This window comes from Charadrius vociferus, unplaced genomic scaffold (genome assembly GCF_000708025.1).
Source record: "Charadrius vociferus isolate BGI_N301 unplaced genomic scaffold, ASM70802v2 scaffold217, whole genome shotgun sequence".
Classification (NCBI taxonomy): Eukaryota; Metazoa; Chordata; class Aves; order Charadriiformes; family Charadriidae; genus Charadrius; species Charadrius vociferus.
Window position 1 is genome coordinate 705022 of NW_009649190.1, and position 16388 is coordinate 721409.

General features: G+C 36.4%; 1 protein-coding gene across 3 annotated transcripts; it reads left to right on the forward strand.

The window, feature by feature from the left end:
* The first annotated feature begins 469 nt into the window (after positions 1 to 469).
* On the forward strand, positions 470 to 16066 carry OXNAD1 (oxidoreductase NAD-binding domain containing 1). 3 transcript variants are annotated; one of them, XM_009888922.1, is made up of 8 exons: positions 476 to 632; positions 916 to 979; positions 4586 to 4692; positions 8206 to 8347; positions 11819 to 11855; positions 11961 to 12061; positions 14812 to 14920; positions 15691 to 16065. In XM_009888922.1, exons 1-8 carry the CDS (start codon positions 502 to 504, stop codon positions 15843 to 15845), a joined length of 846 nt encoding a protein of 281 aa, XP_009887224.1. In that variant the 5' UTR covers positions 476 to 501; the 3' UTR covers positions 15846 to 16065. The 3 variants fall into 3 exon arrangements, 2 of the variants coding, with proteins under 2 accessions (XP_009887224.1, XP_009887223.1); XM_009888921.1 differs by having other exon boundaries at positions 11819 to 12061; positions 15691 to 16066; XR_717910.1 differs by lacking the exon at positions 916 to 979 and having other exon boundaries at positions 470 to 632; positions 11819 to 12061.
* The last annotated feature ends 322 nt before the right edge of the window (positions 16067 to 16388 follow it).

Consider the following 16388-nt stretch of genomic DNA (forward strand, 5'->3'; position numbering starts at 1 on the left):
TGTTTTTTGTAGGTAATAGACAGTTGCCTCACAAGCATGTCAGCTGTGTCTCTTAGCAACCTTGAGCGTAACCCATCTGGCTGTGTGCGTTTGAATTCATCCAGCTTCTCTGAGAAGTTGCTGGCCTCACTCCTACTTATCCCTCTCCTTCCCAAATGCTGCTGGTACAAGCAGAGGTCTGGGTGCAGGCTTTGTCTGTGGAGACCGAGGCAAAAAAATTGTTGACTACTTTAGTCTTTTCCATATCATCTGTGATGAGGTTGTCTTCCCCTTCAATCAATGGCTGCACATTTTTACTTCTTTATATTTTCGTACTTTTAAAATTCCTTATTGTTACCTTATATATCTATTGCTAGTTTTAGCTCTAGCTGAGCTTTGGCCTTTCTGATTTAATAGAAATAAAGGGTGAAAACAAGCCTTATCAAACAGTGGATATTTTATTTAACAAATATTTATATGGATTTTTCAGGAGCTGGTAATTCTGAAGACGGCCTAGTCATCATGGCTCATGCTACTATTTATGTGGGGTTTACTGTTCCTCAATTACTGAGAGGTGCTGCCAGAATTTTTCCCACTCATTCAGCATTGGTGGTGTTGAGGCACTCTGCTTTTTGTTATTGCACAGTGAATGGGTAGGTTATCCACATACTTTTTTTTTTCTTTTTTTTTTTTTTTCCAAAAAAGAGTGTCATGGTAACACTGTCAAAATGAAGCTGGCAAATTATTACATACGTATAAATACTTATTTAACTCCCGATTATATATATTTGTATTTAATTCCTATTTAGACTTACGTTATCTGTAGTCTAGATTACACTGGTAAATTGTGATGTTACTAGAAATTCCTATCAGTAAGGGACAGTAGCACAGCTACAGTTGACAATGACAGTTATCTTTCTTTGCTTTTTGTTGCAGCACAATAAAATCAAAAAGGAAAATGGATCATCTAGAGAGGACAGCAAATAATTTTCGCCAGGAGGTTAGTGTTCTGTTCTTTAGGATGTAAGTAATCATTTTTTTGGTGTGAAGAAACTGGAAAATTGTATTTGATTCTTTAGTCTGCATTTTGTTTTCTACTTCAGTCTGTTTTACTTCTTTTTCTTGTCATTTTTGTATTGGATATTGTTGTAAAATAAGTGTATTTTGTGGTCAGTGGGTGAAATGTAATGAGTTATAAAGATTGTCCATGAGATGTGATGCTGTTTACTTTATGTTGAACAAGAAATTAATTACAATTCTGGTCAGATATGGATTCTGATAAGTAATGAAAGCACACCAATACTCATCATCTCTGCACAGGCTTCTCAGATTTTTATGGATTTCTACAATTCTGATTCAAATTTGAGATTAAAAAATTTTGGAAAATGTCCTTTTATAACATAGGAGGTAAGATAAAAAGTGTAGGCATTTTGAAGGGTCAGATGATAATTGTAAAAAGGATCTTAGTTTGTATCTATTTTAATTCACAAGTACAGGGAAGATAGAGCATTTTTTTTCATTATGTCCAGAGGTGAACATACTTTTGTACTTCATATAGGTATTTCCTTTCTGTAATTAGCTACAGTAGGTGTTTCAAAATTTTTAAATACTGGGAGAATATGACTTCAGTTCTCAAAAACATTTCGCTAGTGAAACAATTCTGCGTTTTTCTTAGACTTCAGGAGAAGTATGGCACCTTTTTGACTGAAAAATCCCATCTTTAATTACCAGGAGTTGGGAAATCATGCCCCGTTTTTCTCCATTGTATAGTTAGCTTCTCTCAGTGTTAAGGAGTAGTCATTCGTGACAAGCTGGTCCTGTGTGTGTCACAGAGCAGGACAAACTCTATGTTCTCAAATGCACTATACAGTTATTAATGTGCATATATGTACATCATTAAGTTCTCATCTGCTGCATTTTTTCCTAACTATGGGAAGTTGAGAGTAAGTCACAGGCCTAGCGTTAGCATTGCTTGTGGACATAAAGCTTCTCAGGCGGATCCGATTTCATAGAATCATAGAAAGGTTTGGTTTGGTAGGGACCTTAAAGATCATCTAGTTCCAACACCCCTGCTATGGAAAGAAACACCTCCTACTAGATCAGGTTGCTCAAAGCCCCATCCAGCCTGGCCTTGAACACTTCCAGGGATGGGGCCTCCCCAACTTCCCTGGGCAATTTGTTCCCGTGTCTCACCACCCTCAGAGTGAAAAATTTCTTCCTCGTACCTATTCTAAATCTACCCTCTTCCAGTTTGAAGCCATTCCCCCTTGTCCTATCGCTACATGCCCTTGTAAAAAGTCCCTCCCCAGCTTTCCTATAGGCCCCCTTCAGGTACTGGAAGGCTGCTATAAGGTCTATATTGTAAGGTATATATTTATGCTAAATTAACTCAATACGTGGACAGAATGAGTGTGGAGATGGGTACAGACAGAAGCACATTCTTGTTTGCTTCCAACGTGAAAAAAAATGATTGCGCTTGAGTTTTGTAACCATGTGGTTTTTATCTTGGCTATTTTTGATTGCTTGGGTTGCTTACTTTTTCTGTTCAACATAAATGCCAGGTAGCTGGAAAATATGTGGAAAATGGATCCTTACGAGGCTTTGAAAGCTCTGAGGTGGTACAGGGAACTGTGTAAGGTCTGAGGAAGAGAAAGAAGTTGCATAGGTAAAAGAGCAAGGCTCAGTTCTGGTACTGCAAATTCTCTGCATATCAGAGGATTATGCTGTTTCTTTTTTTAATGCTTGATTTATTCTTTGTTACTTTATTTCTGACTGCTTTAAAATTAGTTTATTTTAAATCCTCTGCTTGGTTTTAAATTCCATATAATCAGCAGTTGGCTTCCCTCAGTCTGTATTGCTTTATTTGGCCATTTCAGTCCTGTAGAAAGATGAAAGAATCATAGGTCTGTGTTGCATTAGTGTGCATGCTACACAATATGGCCTGTTGAAGAGTGGTAATGGGAAGGACCAGGGCAAGAAAAAGTGCCTAACACTTTCTTGAAATACAACAGCAAAGTCTGGAGTCCTGTGTCCTCCTCTCTCTGACTGCAGCCTTGCTCTGGGTCAGTTGGATACTCTTGTGATGGTCCAAAATACTGGTTGAATGTCTTTGATCACCCTGACTCAAATTCGATTTTTGTAATACCCTTATAAGAATTAAATTTCCAGTGCTCCATTGGATGTATCAGCCAAAGAACAAATTAGGGAGTGTACTGAAGAGTAAAGAAGGGAATGAAGAAGATCCAAACTTAACGTCTATTTCCTGTGCTTAGGGTTCTCCATCAGAACTATTCACGTCATGTATCTGACCTTTCTCTTGTTAACTTAAAGTGCTTGCATTCCCAATTTAACAGTCTGTTAAAGTGGAAAAGAAATTTATGCTACTTTATTTTTAAAAGGCAAACGTCCTGCTGTTTAATGGGACAGTGGACGTGTTCAGATGTTGCTTTATGAATAAATTAATTTCCTGCCATGTGTTTTAAATTAGACCATAGTTGCTTAAAGTTTCTTTTTTTTTTTTTCTTATCTGTTTGATCTTATACAAATGAGAAATAGTAGAGTTGTAGTGGTATTATTAGTATTTCCTAGTGTGGTAAATGACATCAGCATTTTTTAACAGAGTAGAATCTGTATATTGGCCTGTGTAGAAAATATTTAGGGCATTACTTTCTTTCTAGAGGAAAAAGGTTAAAAATTAGAACTCAAAAATACTTGAAGAGAAAGGGCAGGGATGGAAAGTGATGCAAATCCATGTCATACTGATGGGCATCAGAATTGGAAAATCCACATTGTACTGATGGGCATCAGAGTTTAAGTGGGAAGCTCCTCCCCAATGACCCTGTTGCAAAATCTGCTTTTCATTTAGAAAACCATTATTTTTCATAATTTTTTTTTAAACTCTTTAAAAGCAGTATCAGCTATGGCGCTTGCATCCCCTCCCATCTGGTTGCCAAACAAAAACTCTTCTGTTAACTTGCAATGAACGTTGTGTCGCAGTTTCCCCCTGTTCATAGATCACATATGTGGTCAAATGGGTATGTGTCTAAAAGCAGTAACACAAGGCTCGTTGGTTTTCTTTCATTTATGCATTATGCATTAACGCATAATCTTTCAGTAGTGCATTTAATTACTTAAATAAAACCACATACAGATCCAGAATTCTCCCTGGGACTTCAGTAGCAGCTGATCTTTTATGAGTTTCCTTTGCCAGTCTTTTTATTAGCAATCTTTTACTTTGTTGCTGGAAAGATAAAGGAGCGTTTGCCTTGTACAGATGTCAAAAGAATCTGAAAAGTGGTAACTAGCAATCACTTCTCTTTATCGTTATGTTCTTTTCAACTGAAATAAGTTTGTATATAATCTTAGAATAACCCTGACAAAAGTGACAGATATGGTGGACTGTAAGTAGAAAACCATTTCTTCATGCAGCGACTGTGTAAGTGAATCCGTTCTTTTTTTCTCTACGCCAGCGAAAAAGTATGGTGCTTTAGGTAATGAAATGCTGCAGACAACATGGGAAGCAATAGGTATCTCATACACAGATTCTTGAGTACTTTTGCTGCAAATGAGATGTACGTAACACAATGGTTCATTTTCCTTTTGTTAGGTAATTTCACAAGCAAAAGTGTGTGGAATCACCAATGAATCGGAGACAGTCAAAAGACTTCGTTTGGCTATCGCAAATAAAGATTTTACTTTCAAAGCAGGACAGTGGTAAGATCTTCCAGTACTCAAGAGGAAAATTAGGAGCCGAAGTCCACTATAACAAAATATTAAAAGGCCTCTGATACTTAAGCCTTGGACAAAATCATTAATGTATATAATGTGATGTTTTATATGCTCCATGAAATAGCTGACATTTAACATAATTTTAAAATAGCCATATTAAATATGCTAAAATTAGTTTTAAAAGGGTAAAATTTGATATTCTTTAAATGTTCAGTTTGATTGTTTTGATATTTTCCTCTGGTTTATGTATATTACATTGTTTCTTCAAGAGTACTTTGAAGTACACTGCGCTTTATTCTGCAAGCTGTCTTTATTGTCTTTATTTACTAGTTACCTCTACAGTGGAGCTGGGCTGCTGCTGATTTGCAAGTTACTTAGTTTTCGTTTATAAATAAGTCAGAATTGCCTGCTAACTTTTATTTCTTCCCCTAAAATTTTGCAATCTGCAAATAAAGCCTGTTAGGCTTTATTCAGATAAATATAGATAGGCAAACTTGAAAATAAAAGAACTTGAATTATTAAGCCTTTGAAATAATTAGCTGTTTGCGTAAGCAAACTTACAGCTTTTTTCCCAGGGAAATAGTGGATTTTCATGTTTGCCTGCCTTCCTTGTTAAAAATGCTCCCACTCAATCACTTTTTTTTTTTTTTCTCTTGAAAGTTAATTTAAAACTATGAGTAGTTGCTTTGGGCATTGGTCATTTAAATGTTCTTAAAATGTTTATTGGCTTGGGCCATCTGAAAGTGGTTTTGCTGGAACCAAAGTATAGCTGCTAGGGTATTAACAGCATACGTTACTCATGTAGTGTTAATATGCTGGCTTTTAAATTTAGAACCAGAACACAAGATGTTGATTGCAATAATTTGTTTGTGGAGCAATTTGCTGCAGTTTTTGCACATGTGCAGTGACTCATATTAAACTCTTGCTTGCCAGTACTTGGAAAGTGCATTTACCCTCCAAAAATGTTTTAGAAATTATCATGCTGAAAACTGAAAGCTTTAATTATAATTACTCTTTTTCATTTTCTTTTTCCTTGAAAGTATTCTAATGCTATTGTAAGGAATACAACTTTTCTATACTTGTAGCTATAAACTGCTGTTGCATTTTTTTGATGAGCAGTACAAAACACCAGGCTACAATTTCCTGAGTAGAAAAGGCTAACTTGTTAGAATTTGCTATAGGAAGATGTTACAGCCAAAGATTGTCACTAAAATATATATGTTTTTTGAAAGTTATCAAGTTTTTTAGAAGCAAAAGTGAATTTGTTTTGCCGGCACAAATTTGTCTTTATCTGACTTCAAGTGGTAATGAAGAGACTTGTTGCTGTTACCCATTTTGATTTACTAGAACATGCATTGACATATATGCATGTTATAAATACCTTGAAGAAGTAGCTCTATGGTTTTAATCTTTCTGATCTCTTCCTCCAGCAATTGCTAACGGGTCTTCTTTTCTTAAAGATCTGGCTTAGGTAACCTTTAAAAGGAGGGAAATGAAAACCCACTGCAAGATCTCTGTTTTACATCTTTTTGCACCTCTCTTTGTTGTGGGTTTATATAGTTGGGTTTTTTCTTTTTTTAACTACTCTTTTTGCTTAAGCTCTCACAGATAGCATTTCTTCAGGAGTTTCTTATCCTTCCTACATGCAGCTAGAGATAAGACAAGTCATCAGAAATACAAGCTAGTCCACTATAATACAGTGTACTATGCACTGAAATCTTTCATGATTATGTAACTGGGAAGGAAATACTAATATAGAAAGAAACATACGCCTACATTAGGAATTTAGAAGGGTAAAAATGCCATTTGATTTAGGTTTTACAGCAAAGTTTGATTGTGTATGTGTGTTTCCCCACCAGGCACACGTAATGTTTCCCATATGTGTCCAGCAGAACATTTTGACTTTAATGTAAATTGTTACTTTACAGCATAAATGTAACTTTTCTTTTTTTTTTTTTTTGTTAATGGAAGTAGTAAGATTATTTTCCACCAGAGGGTGGTAAAGAGCTTTAGTAGCATCTTGAGGTGTTTCATACAATAAATGCTGCAATAAAAGTTGTCCTTTCTTAGTGTCTTAGATCCTTACTGCCAGGAAAGCTGAGATCCATGGTCAGTGGGGCTGCAGAAGCTGAGGATAGTGAAATAAGCCTCAACTTTTTTTGGTTGTTGACCTTTCATTTGCAGTCAGATACCTTTATTATCATAAAGTTAAAAATCATATCACTATACTATTGTATATATCACGCTTTGTGCATTTTTTGAGAGAAAAATGGGATACTTTTCTTTGAAGGGTGAAGCTTTGTTGGGAGTAAGCAGGCAAGATTTTTTTCTTCAAGAACTAGTGAACTATTCAGAAGGCTTCTTTCCTCTCTCAAGAATTTGTGATCTCGGTGAAGAATACAGCCTTGCTGTTTAAAGAAAGTATCTCTCCAGTGGAAGCCCGGCTCTATTTCTTGTTGCATTAGCATTTAACCAATACTGAGCCAGCCTAAATCAGGCTTGAATTGAGCAATGATTCTCTAGTACTTGGCATTGCTTACCAGGATGGTTGTTTCCTAAATGGAGCAGCACAATTGGTTTTAAGCATTAGTTTTCTTTTGAAATACAGGGATTATTTATCTGCTGTAGAAAACTGAAGTACTTAAAGATTTATGCAACACTGAGGAGTTTAAATGTTAGATCATAAACCAATTTCTAACTTCTGATACTATTTGGAATATTGAAGCCTTACTTTTATGAAAATGAATTATAGCTCATGTCTAGTAATGGCTTGCCTTCCATACTCTCTAATTACCGGTGTTGCAAAAGCTTAGCCATATGGTACCATCCAATCTGTAGAAACTGATGCATGGTTTACTTTAACTTTAAAAAAAAATTGTCGTAATTTGTGCCAGTTCAAATTTCCATCAACTAGAAAAAGATATCTGCCACCAGAGGGCACTGCAGTTCAATAGGTAAAGCAATTCTGCTTCTAGTAACTCATTTTTCACATAAGACATTTTTTTACAGACTGTGGTTTTACTTCAGATATTTCATCTTCCCAAGAAAGTGTTTAATCAAAACTCATTTCCCTAAAATTAGTTTTCCAATCTTCTTATGTTTGAAAATTGAAGAGCCCATCAAAGGGACTGAAAAGAGTGAGATCTGAGTCACTCTGTCACATCACTTTGTATTTTTGTTTTAATATGCAAATAATTTATTTAAACACTTAGAATTCTAGTCTCTAGTAAGATGTGGCATCTAATGCTAAAAGCAGAATGGTTTAAGAAGCTGCTAGTTTCATAAAGGTGATGACATGTTTCTAGATGAAAATAATGCTAAAGAAATGGCATTACTCAAGATTAAGTCCTTTTTTGGGAAAGTTATGTTATGGAAACAAAGATGTCTTTGTAAAGGAAGGATAATTGAAACAAAGGCAGCCATTTTGTTTTGGTTATTGTTTTCCATGTTTGGGGTTGTTGGCTTTTTTGAAAACTTTTATTTCTGATCTATTTTTAGGGTTGACTTCTTTATTCCTGGAGTATCTGTAGTTGGGGGATTCTCAATATGTTCAAGCCCTGGCCTGTTGGAACGAGAAGGAATATTAGAACTGGCAGTAAAGCACACTGTTCATCCTCCTGCTCACTGGATTCACACTGAGGTAAATGAGATTAACTGTTGATTGTGAGATTTGGAATTTTATTTTTTTTCTTCGGTGGGGGGAGAGGGTGGTAAGTGTGATTTTACACCCCTTTTTTGCTATTGACTGCAAAACTCCTGTTGACTTCAGTTTTAATACAACATACATCTTAATCTTTTATTCACTAAGGGACTGAAATTGGATGTTTATGTGGTAATATGTTTATTGTGATCTTTTGACTCCACTTGTGGACTTACAATGATACTGTAATTAGTGCGTGTAAGGGTTCTCACTCCTTTGGAATTCATGAACTGAAAAATGTTGAAAAACTCTGTTCTAACTTATGACCCTGAGAACAGGCTGTGTTACACATTACAAAGTTCCATCGGATAACTTGCCATCATTCCTCGCTGTTTCTACAAATACAAACTGGGAATCATTGACTGATAAATACAAAGACAGATTATTAAGGGGGAGCAAAGGGAGATATTTAGATCAGTTTTTCTGCAATGATAAAACAAGAGAATACTTCAGAATTTCTATAGTATGCTTTTAAATATGCAATATTTTTGTACTATTGACATAACCCAAGTCTTGATTTTTGCTATATTAAAAGTAAAGTCTGATGTTTTGGCATCTTGCAGTGTTTTGTTCATCCATTTACCCCATTTAGTTATAGTCAGAAGGGTCCTTGTTTCTGCTGCTGATTGTATTTCATAGATGACCTGTCCTATCAACTTTTGGTCTTTTCACAACCCCCTGTGATCTCTCCTACTTACTGTTCTCTGCCTGGCATTTCTATTTCTGAAATGTGGCTCCAAGGTTTAGATTGACAGATTATTCTACAAATATTGCAGTTTTGTTCAGTGGCCAACAGAGTTATAGTAAAGATTGATGCAAAGTTACTAGAATTGAGACTCTCAAAAGTGGTGCTTATCTAGTAGTAAGCATGTGACCATCCGCAGTATTTTAATTGTTGTTACAGCAAGTTATCTGCACTGGAACATGAACAAAATAACCTTTTTGAGATGTTGTGTAGAACTTGTAGTGTACATGCCAGCAGATCACATAATACCTAAGAGGATTGCGTGGGTTTTGGTATTGCTCTTCAGAGAATATGAAGGCCTGACTTCATAATTCCCAGTCTCTGGAGGCTCTTTTAGGACTTTTTTTATGTTGTAAATCAATTTGCTGTTGCCGAGTTTTCTGGTTGAATTTATAGGAAAATCTTAATTAGCGGGTAAGCCTAGGTCAAACCTGATGCTGTAGAGAAACCTCCAGGGTATATGTGGACTCTAGCTAGCTAAACAAAAGTGTATGCTTTTCCTTTGGAAAAAAGAAGAAAGAAAAAAAAGCAACCTAGAATTTGAAAGGGTTGTATACATGGTGTAAAAACTCTGGTACTTCATTTATAAGTAACTTCTAAATAATTAAGATGAAATGTCAGGATAAAAAGTGTTATGGGAATAGTTAGTACTCATTTACTCACTGTTTTTTTCAGAGGTATTTATATTTATTCTTTAATATTATTGTATATAAAATAATAAAATTCAGCACAGTGTACTTTATAGCTTAGGAAAATACAGCCTTTTATATTGAAAAATGTACGTGTAATGATTGCTTTACTTCTCTAAGCCATTTCACAGAATGGTAGGGGTTAGAAGGGACCTTCGGCGATGATCTAGTCCAACCCCCCTGCCAAAGCAGGGTCACCTAGAGCAGGTTGGACAGGAATGCATCCAGGCGGATTTTGAATGTCTCCAGAGAAGAGACTCCACCACCTCTCGGCAGCCTGTGCCAGTGCTCTGCCACCCTCAAAGTAAAGTCCCTCCTCATGGTCAGATGGAATTTCCTGTGTTCCAGTGTGTGCCCATTGCCCCTTGTCCTGTCGCTGGGCTCCACTGAAAAAGAGTCTGGCCCCAATGCTGTACATACAAACTAGGCTAAAGGACAACACTTTCTCACCATATTACTCCAGAATTTGATGGGTTTTTTTGAAAACTGACTTACTGTTATCATTGCCATGGCTAACACGCTGAAATACGTGCGAGACTGTTAAGAGAGATTCTTCCTCTCTTGTGTGTCCCATCTTCATGAGCTATAGCTGGTTAAAGAGGCAGATTCGACAAGAAAGATTTTTTCCTTCGTAAAAATGCTTGTTTCCACAAAGGATACCATATTCTATGTCCTCTTTCTGCCACGTGAATCTGGAACGCTTTGGATTCATGCATCTCTAAAACAAAGTAAGATGTTGTGGGAAAGCCTGGCAGTGCACATTGAAGAGGGAGAGAGAAATTGGTTTCAGATAATGAAGGCCGATTGTCTTACACTGTAATTGAGAGATAATACCTTATGCACTAAAAAGGTTAAAAACTGTTTTTTTTTTTAATGGTCATGCTCACTACTGTAGGAACCTCTCTGTTCTGTGCAGTATCTGCGTGAAAGGGCCTCCTTCCTCCTGGTGGAATTGTTTTGTGTTTAGACCTTTGCTTACCATACAGGTGTCATTAATGGAAACCCTTTTGTTTTAATGACTATTTCCTGATATCAAAAGGATTTTTTTGAGGAAATGTTTTTACTCTGTAAATTATTAACTGCTAAATTTTCAGCATTTCTTGGAACTTTTTTTTTCTCTCTCCTTCTTTCCCACCTTCCTTGGCTTCCTTATCCTTTTTATTTTCTTTTTTAAACCCTATACATGGTCTGAAATGAGTTCTGTTTTCTGCTCGTATTTGTTCTGTCAGCTTACAGTGATGTGGATGAACTCGCCTGTACTTCTGTTTCACCCTTCATATGGGGATGCAGTTTACCAAGCAGATACTGACCCAAATGTTTTATTTGTTGGAGCTTTAGTTTTCCATGTATCAAACATGCTTTGGCTAATTTCTGTAAGAAATAATTTCTTTTGTACAAGCGGAGAGAAGAGGGGGAAGGCTTTCCCCTGATTTTTCTTCTTCTGCAACTCTGAAATTGCAAATGCAGAAGTGGTTCTGCAAGAAATATTCTTGTGGATACTTGTTTCACTTCTGGGCATTTTTTAGGACTGGGGATGGAAAAAACCTGCATCTCTGCAACTCATTCTGACTTCCTTCTGTGACATCATAGCAAGGCCTTTTTTGACATGACTGGGTTTGGGTAAATGTGTGATCTCACGTGTTGATCTTGGGTTTTCAGAACCACATACTGCTGTTGGAAAAACTCTTGCATGAATCATTTCTCCTTCAACTCTTAGGGGAGTGGGGAGTCACCATCCTGCCTTATCAGAAGACTGAAACTTCAGAAAGTAGAACTAGATCCCTAGCAACACTGAAACAGATTACTGCAGATAGCTGGAAACTGTGCGCTTATTTTAAAGTACTTCAGTTTTCCCTCACTGGTCAATAAAAATAAAAAAATCACAGCCCAGCAAGTCTTGTGACTGTGACACAAGAAGAAAAACACTTCAACTTTTGCTTTTAGTTTTGAAATTAAATATCTTCTTTTCCATCCTAGTGTACTCTTGACTCAGAAGTGGCTCTGCGAGTGGGAGGTGATTTCTTCTTTGATCCTCAGCCTGGTGACTCCCCTGTAAAACTAGTGCTGATAGCAGGGGGTGTTGGAATTAACCCATTGTTTTCTATACTGCTGCATATAGCAGATCTTCAGGGATACCAAGAGAGTAAAGGAAATGGATACAAAATGGGAACAGTGAAGCTGTACTACAGTGCAAAAAATACAAGCGAACTCTTATTTAAGGTAAATATAAAGATTTTTAAAAAATAGATCTCAGATATTCAGCTATTAGTGTGTGTATCATTCTGTTGCCAAATTCCAAAGAGCCCCTCTGTGTAAGACACTGTGCGAACAGAGACAAAAGTCATTGCCTGCCTCAAATCCCATGGGTGGTTTAATTATTTATGCCACTGTACAAATTAAGAATGTTATTGGACATGACAGGCCTCATTGACTTCACTGATAAGTCAGCCCTAAATGTCTACATTTGACTATAATCTCATAAGACCATCATAGTATACTAAAGCTTATATATGCTAGATATGTGCATATACACACTAATAGTATGCGTAATGCTATACGCTATAACCACATCATCTCAGTACAGATTGTGGTGAATTGAAAGACTAGCAAGATCAAATATATCCAAAGGAAACATTTTCTAAAATAACAGGGAAGCTTTATTGATAATGCATTAGTTATTATTGGGTACGAGTCTAGGGATGAAGGATTTATAAGCACTTCTTGTAAAATTGCCTGTAATAGTACTTCATCAACATTTCCTTAGCAATTAAAGATCAGTTGTCACACTCAGCCATTAAAGGTCACTGATACTATCTTAGGGTCAAATTAGCACAGCTTCTGTAAAGAAGCATCCCTAATGATTTAGGTTTCTTTGAAGTATTGAAAGCTTTCAATTGCAAGCTAAAGGCAAAAATTTACCGTGATTCCAGGAACAGTGTACAGAATCCATCACTAGTTTTTCTTCTATACTTCTGCCATATTTCTAGATAGGAAGATGTTTGCTTTCTTGGAAAACTTTTTTTGTTGTTGCTACAAGCAGACTAATAAACTGGAACCTATCTACTGTTCCATTTGGCCAACTACTGATCTTCCAGTCTGTTCTAAGCATGTGCATTTTTTTGCAGTGCAGGAGCTAGCATTTCCTGAGTTTCACCTCAGTGGGGTTATGACAGCAGAGCTTTTGCATTACAGCTTCTGGGACAGGAGAGAACTCAAGGCTATGTTGCAGTGCTTACGATATATCCTTCCCTTCATTCTTCACATGCCCCTCAAATCCAGAACATATATAGGAAAATTCTTCACTTCTGTGCAGAGGATTGAGGAAATAGGTTTACTAGAGTCTTTAGGTTGTTGTGAGATGCATCTGTACAAAGCTCCACGAAGAACCGCTAGGTTGTTGCTAATGTTTTGGAGGAGTAGTTGTTTCCTGAAGAAGCAGCTATGTATACTGTCACCAACATACAGCACTAGAATAGAATTACAAAGGATAGCAAACTAACTTTGCTCCTTCAAGATGCCAATTAGTTGGGTTTTCCTGATTTCATGTGGACGAAATGTGACCTTCATTTTCTTATTGTGGCTCGGACACTGGGGATAGGGCTTTTCCCTTAGGTCTATATTGTTCAGCTGTCTGCTTCATTTTATACATTAACTTACTAGGCTGCAAAGAACCTGTTGAGCTATTGAAATTCTCCTTCATTCAGTTCAAGAGAGTTTATCTTTTGTCCTAGGATACTAGAAAATAGTAATGTGGTGGTTTATGTGCCATGTACGATGCTTGGCACTTCCTGTCTGTGTCACTGAAGTGCAGAGTGGTAGGTTACCAGTAGGTGTTGTGAATGACTGCAGGATAATTTAAGCAGGTCAAGTCCTACCGTAGGTGTGCTTTCTGGCTTGGTCCTAGAACTTCAATTCAACAGGACATGATTAGTTTCAGAAGCGCTATCAAATTGCGTGTGGTTCCATATGAAGGGGACAGAAGTTCAGAGTCACATCCGTAACAGTGAAGGCAGTCCACTACTAGACGTACTAGTGGGACAGCGTACAGCAGTGTGTATCTGTGCTGCTCTTCACTCCATGTCGTCTTAGGGAATCAGAAACAGATTTGTCTATTTAGTAGATTATTTAGTCTATTTTTGTTAAGCCACCCATGGCAGACTGTTCAGTGTAGTAATTAGATGGTAAGCAAACGCATAACAAAATGAGCTGATTTACCTATTCAGAGTACAAATTATTTTTATTTCAGAATATTTTAAGAAAGAATTTCCAGTGTCTGTTCCAGCAGTGAAAATCCAAAATAGTGCAGAATCTAGACAGTAACTAAATCTTAGTTTCAGAACTAACAACAGCATCTTACTAACACATTATTATTATTTTTTTTTTTACTGTGATTTGAACTGAAGCCACTGGGGTTTTGGTGGTAACTATCACAGCTGTGACTTAAGGAACTGAAAATTACAGAGTTTCTACTCTGGTAAAAATAGCATTAGCATTATGCTGTAGTTGGGTTTTACTTGGAGAACATGAGAGAGTAAAGTAATCTTACCAGATAAAGCAGACAGTACTCAAAAAGTTCCTAACAAGTGGTAAATACCAACTGCAGGGTGGTTTTTTTTTTAAAATGGAAAATCCATATGGAAGTAGAAGGAGGAAATCTGAGAGTTTATATGGGGAAGAAACTAGGAAAGTACATAACTGGTTCTTAGATCGAAAAATCTTAGAAATTGCAATCTATTGTAAAAAAGGAGAAAAGCACTAACAACATAGCTGGTAATGTATTCACATTCCAGGTATGGAAATTTTGTGTACGTGTGCAGGTCAGCCCTGTGAAATCAGGCCCATCAAGTTCTCAGTGCTGAAATGCAAGAGTCGTGGTACTCTGTAATAACCACTGGTGTTCTGGGACTGTATGCATACATCTGCTTTGATTTAATGGCCTGTGGTATAAGCAAGTGTGTTTAACATTACAGAAAAATATTCTTGGTTTGATGAATGCATTTCCTGGAAAGATCACATGTTGTTTCCACGTTACCCAACAGAATTCACAGATCTGTAAAGAACTTCAGCCACATGTTACAGGTAAATATAATGGCAATGCACAGAGGTGATTTCTAAAAGCTAAGTTTGATTACTTCCTAGAGGATGAAGTTTAATATAATTAGTTCTAGTGTATGCATAACTTTGTATTTATACATTTAAAGGTTTAAAATGAGATGTGAGTTAAACCTAATTTCACTGGACGTACCATGCTTTGGAGAAAAAATTTCCCTTTGCAGTTTTTGTTTTCATTTCTAGTAAACCTCCTCTGTTAATTCCAAACTTTATACTGGTATTTCCCACTAAAAACTTTATTCCAGAAACTATTAAGCAAAGTATTTACTTTGCTTAAGGCGGGATTGATGAAGGATAAACTGATTGTAAGAGATACTTCATCATGTTTCTAGCAAACTTTATTCCAGAAACTATTAAGCTAAGTATTTACTTTGCTTAAGGCGGGACTGATGAAGGATAAGCTGATTGTTTGTAAGAGATACTTCATCATGTTTCTATTTCTGTTACATTTGTGTTATTTTTTTCATCTGAATGTGGGATTTACAGTTGTATGTAAGCCATGTTCCTCTTCAGTGACTAATATCCCATGCATTCCAACTGGAAATACTGATCTAAATTCCCAGAAGAACAAATGGGTTTGGAAGCCTCAAATCTTGATACCTATTATTCTTAATCAGGCCTGGCATTTTTAAGAAATGAGTGCTTGAAATACCTCTAATCAGTCTTTTTTTTTTTTTTTTAAATTACTTCATGATTAATATTTCTGTTCTTATTTCCTACTTTTTTTTCTTTGTCAGAGGGAAGAATATCTGAAAAGGATCTAGAAAAACATGTATCTAAGGATACTTTATGGTACATCTGTGGTCCACCTCCAATGATAGAATCTATATCCAAACTTCTATCCAACATTGGTGTTCCTAGAAACTGTGTTTTCTTTGAGAAATGGTGGTAGTGACAGCTGCTGAACAGAAAATGTATTATTTGTTCCCATTGTATTTTAATAAGCTGAAATGTACAGAAGATGAACTATGAATTATTTGGAAGATTTTACTTCATATGTGAAGATGTCCTCAATCACAATGGCGTTCCTTTAATTTAACCACAATACACTTGTAATATCGCGCTGCTGATTTGGGGGGGAAAATGATTTTATATTAAAGACATTAACTGTTATAGTTTTTTTGATGGTTTGCTTACTTCTTATGGGTGGGAGCATATTTTCACTTTGCACACTTGTTTTGTTAGTTAGCTTTTTTAAAAGTCTGCCAGTGCCTCATTCAGTAGTTGTGGAGAATCAGGTGTGCAGCAATGCCAAGTCAGTTTATAATAAATAACAATCCAGGCCTCAACTGCTGAATCTGCTCCAAATTGTTGTGCTAATGAGCCAACATTAGCCCTGTTCAAGATAATAAATTAATATTTTTATAGAAGTAGAGTTGCTGTGTTCTGCCTTCCTTCTCTTGCCACTTCTTTTTAAAAGTAAAAAAAGAACTTT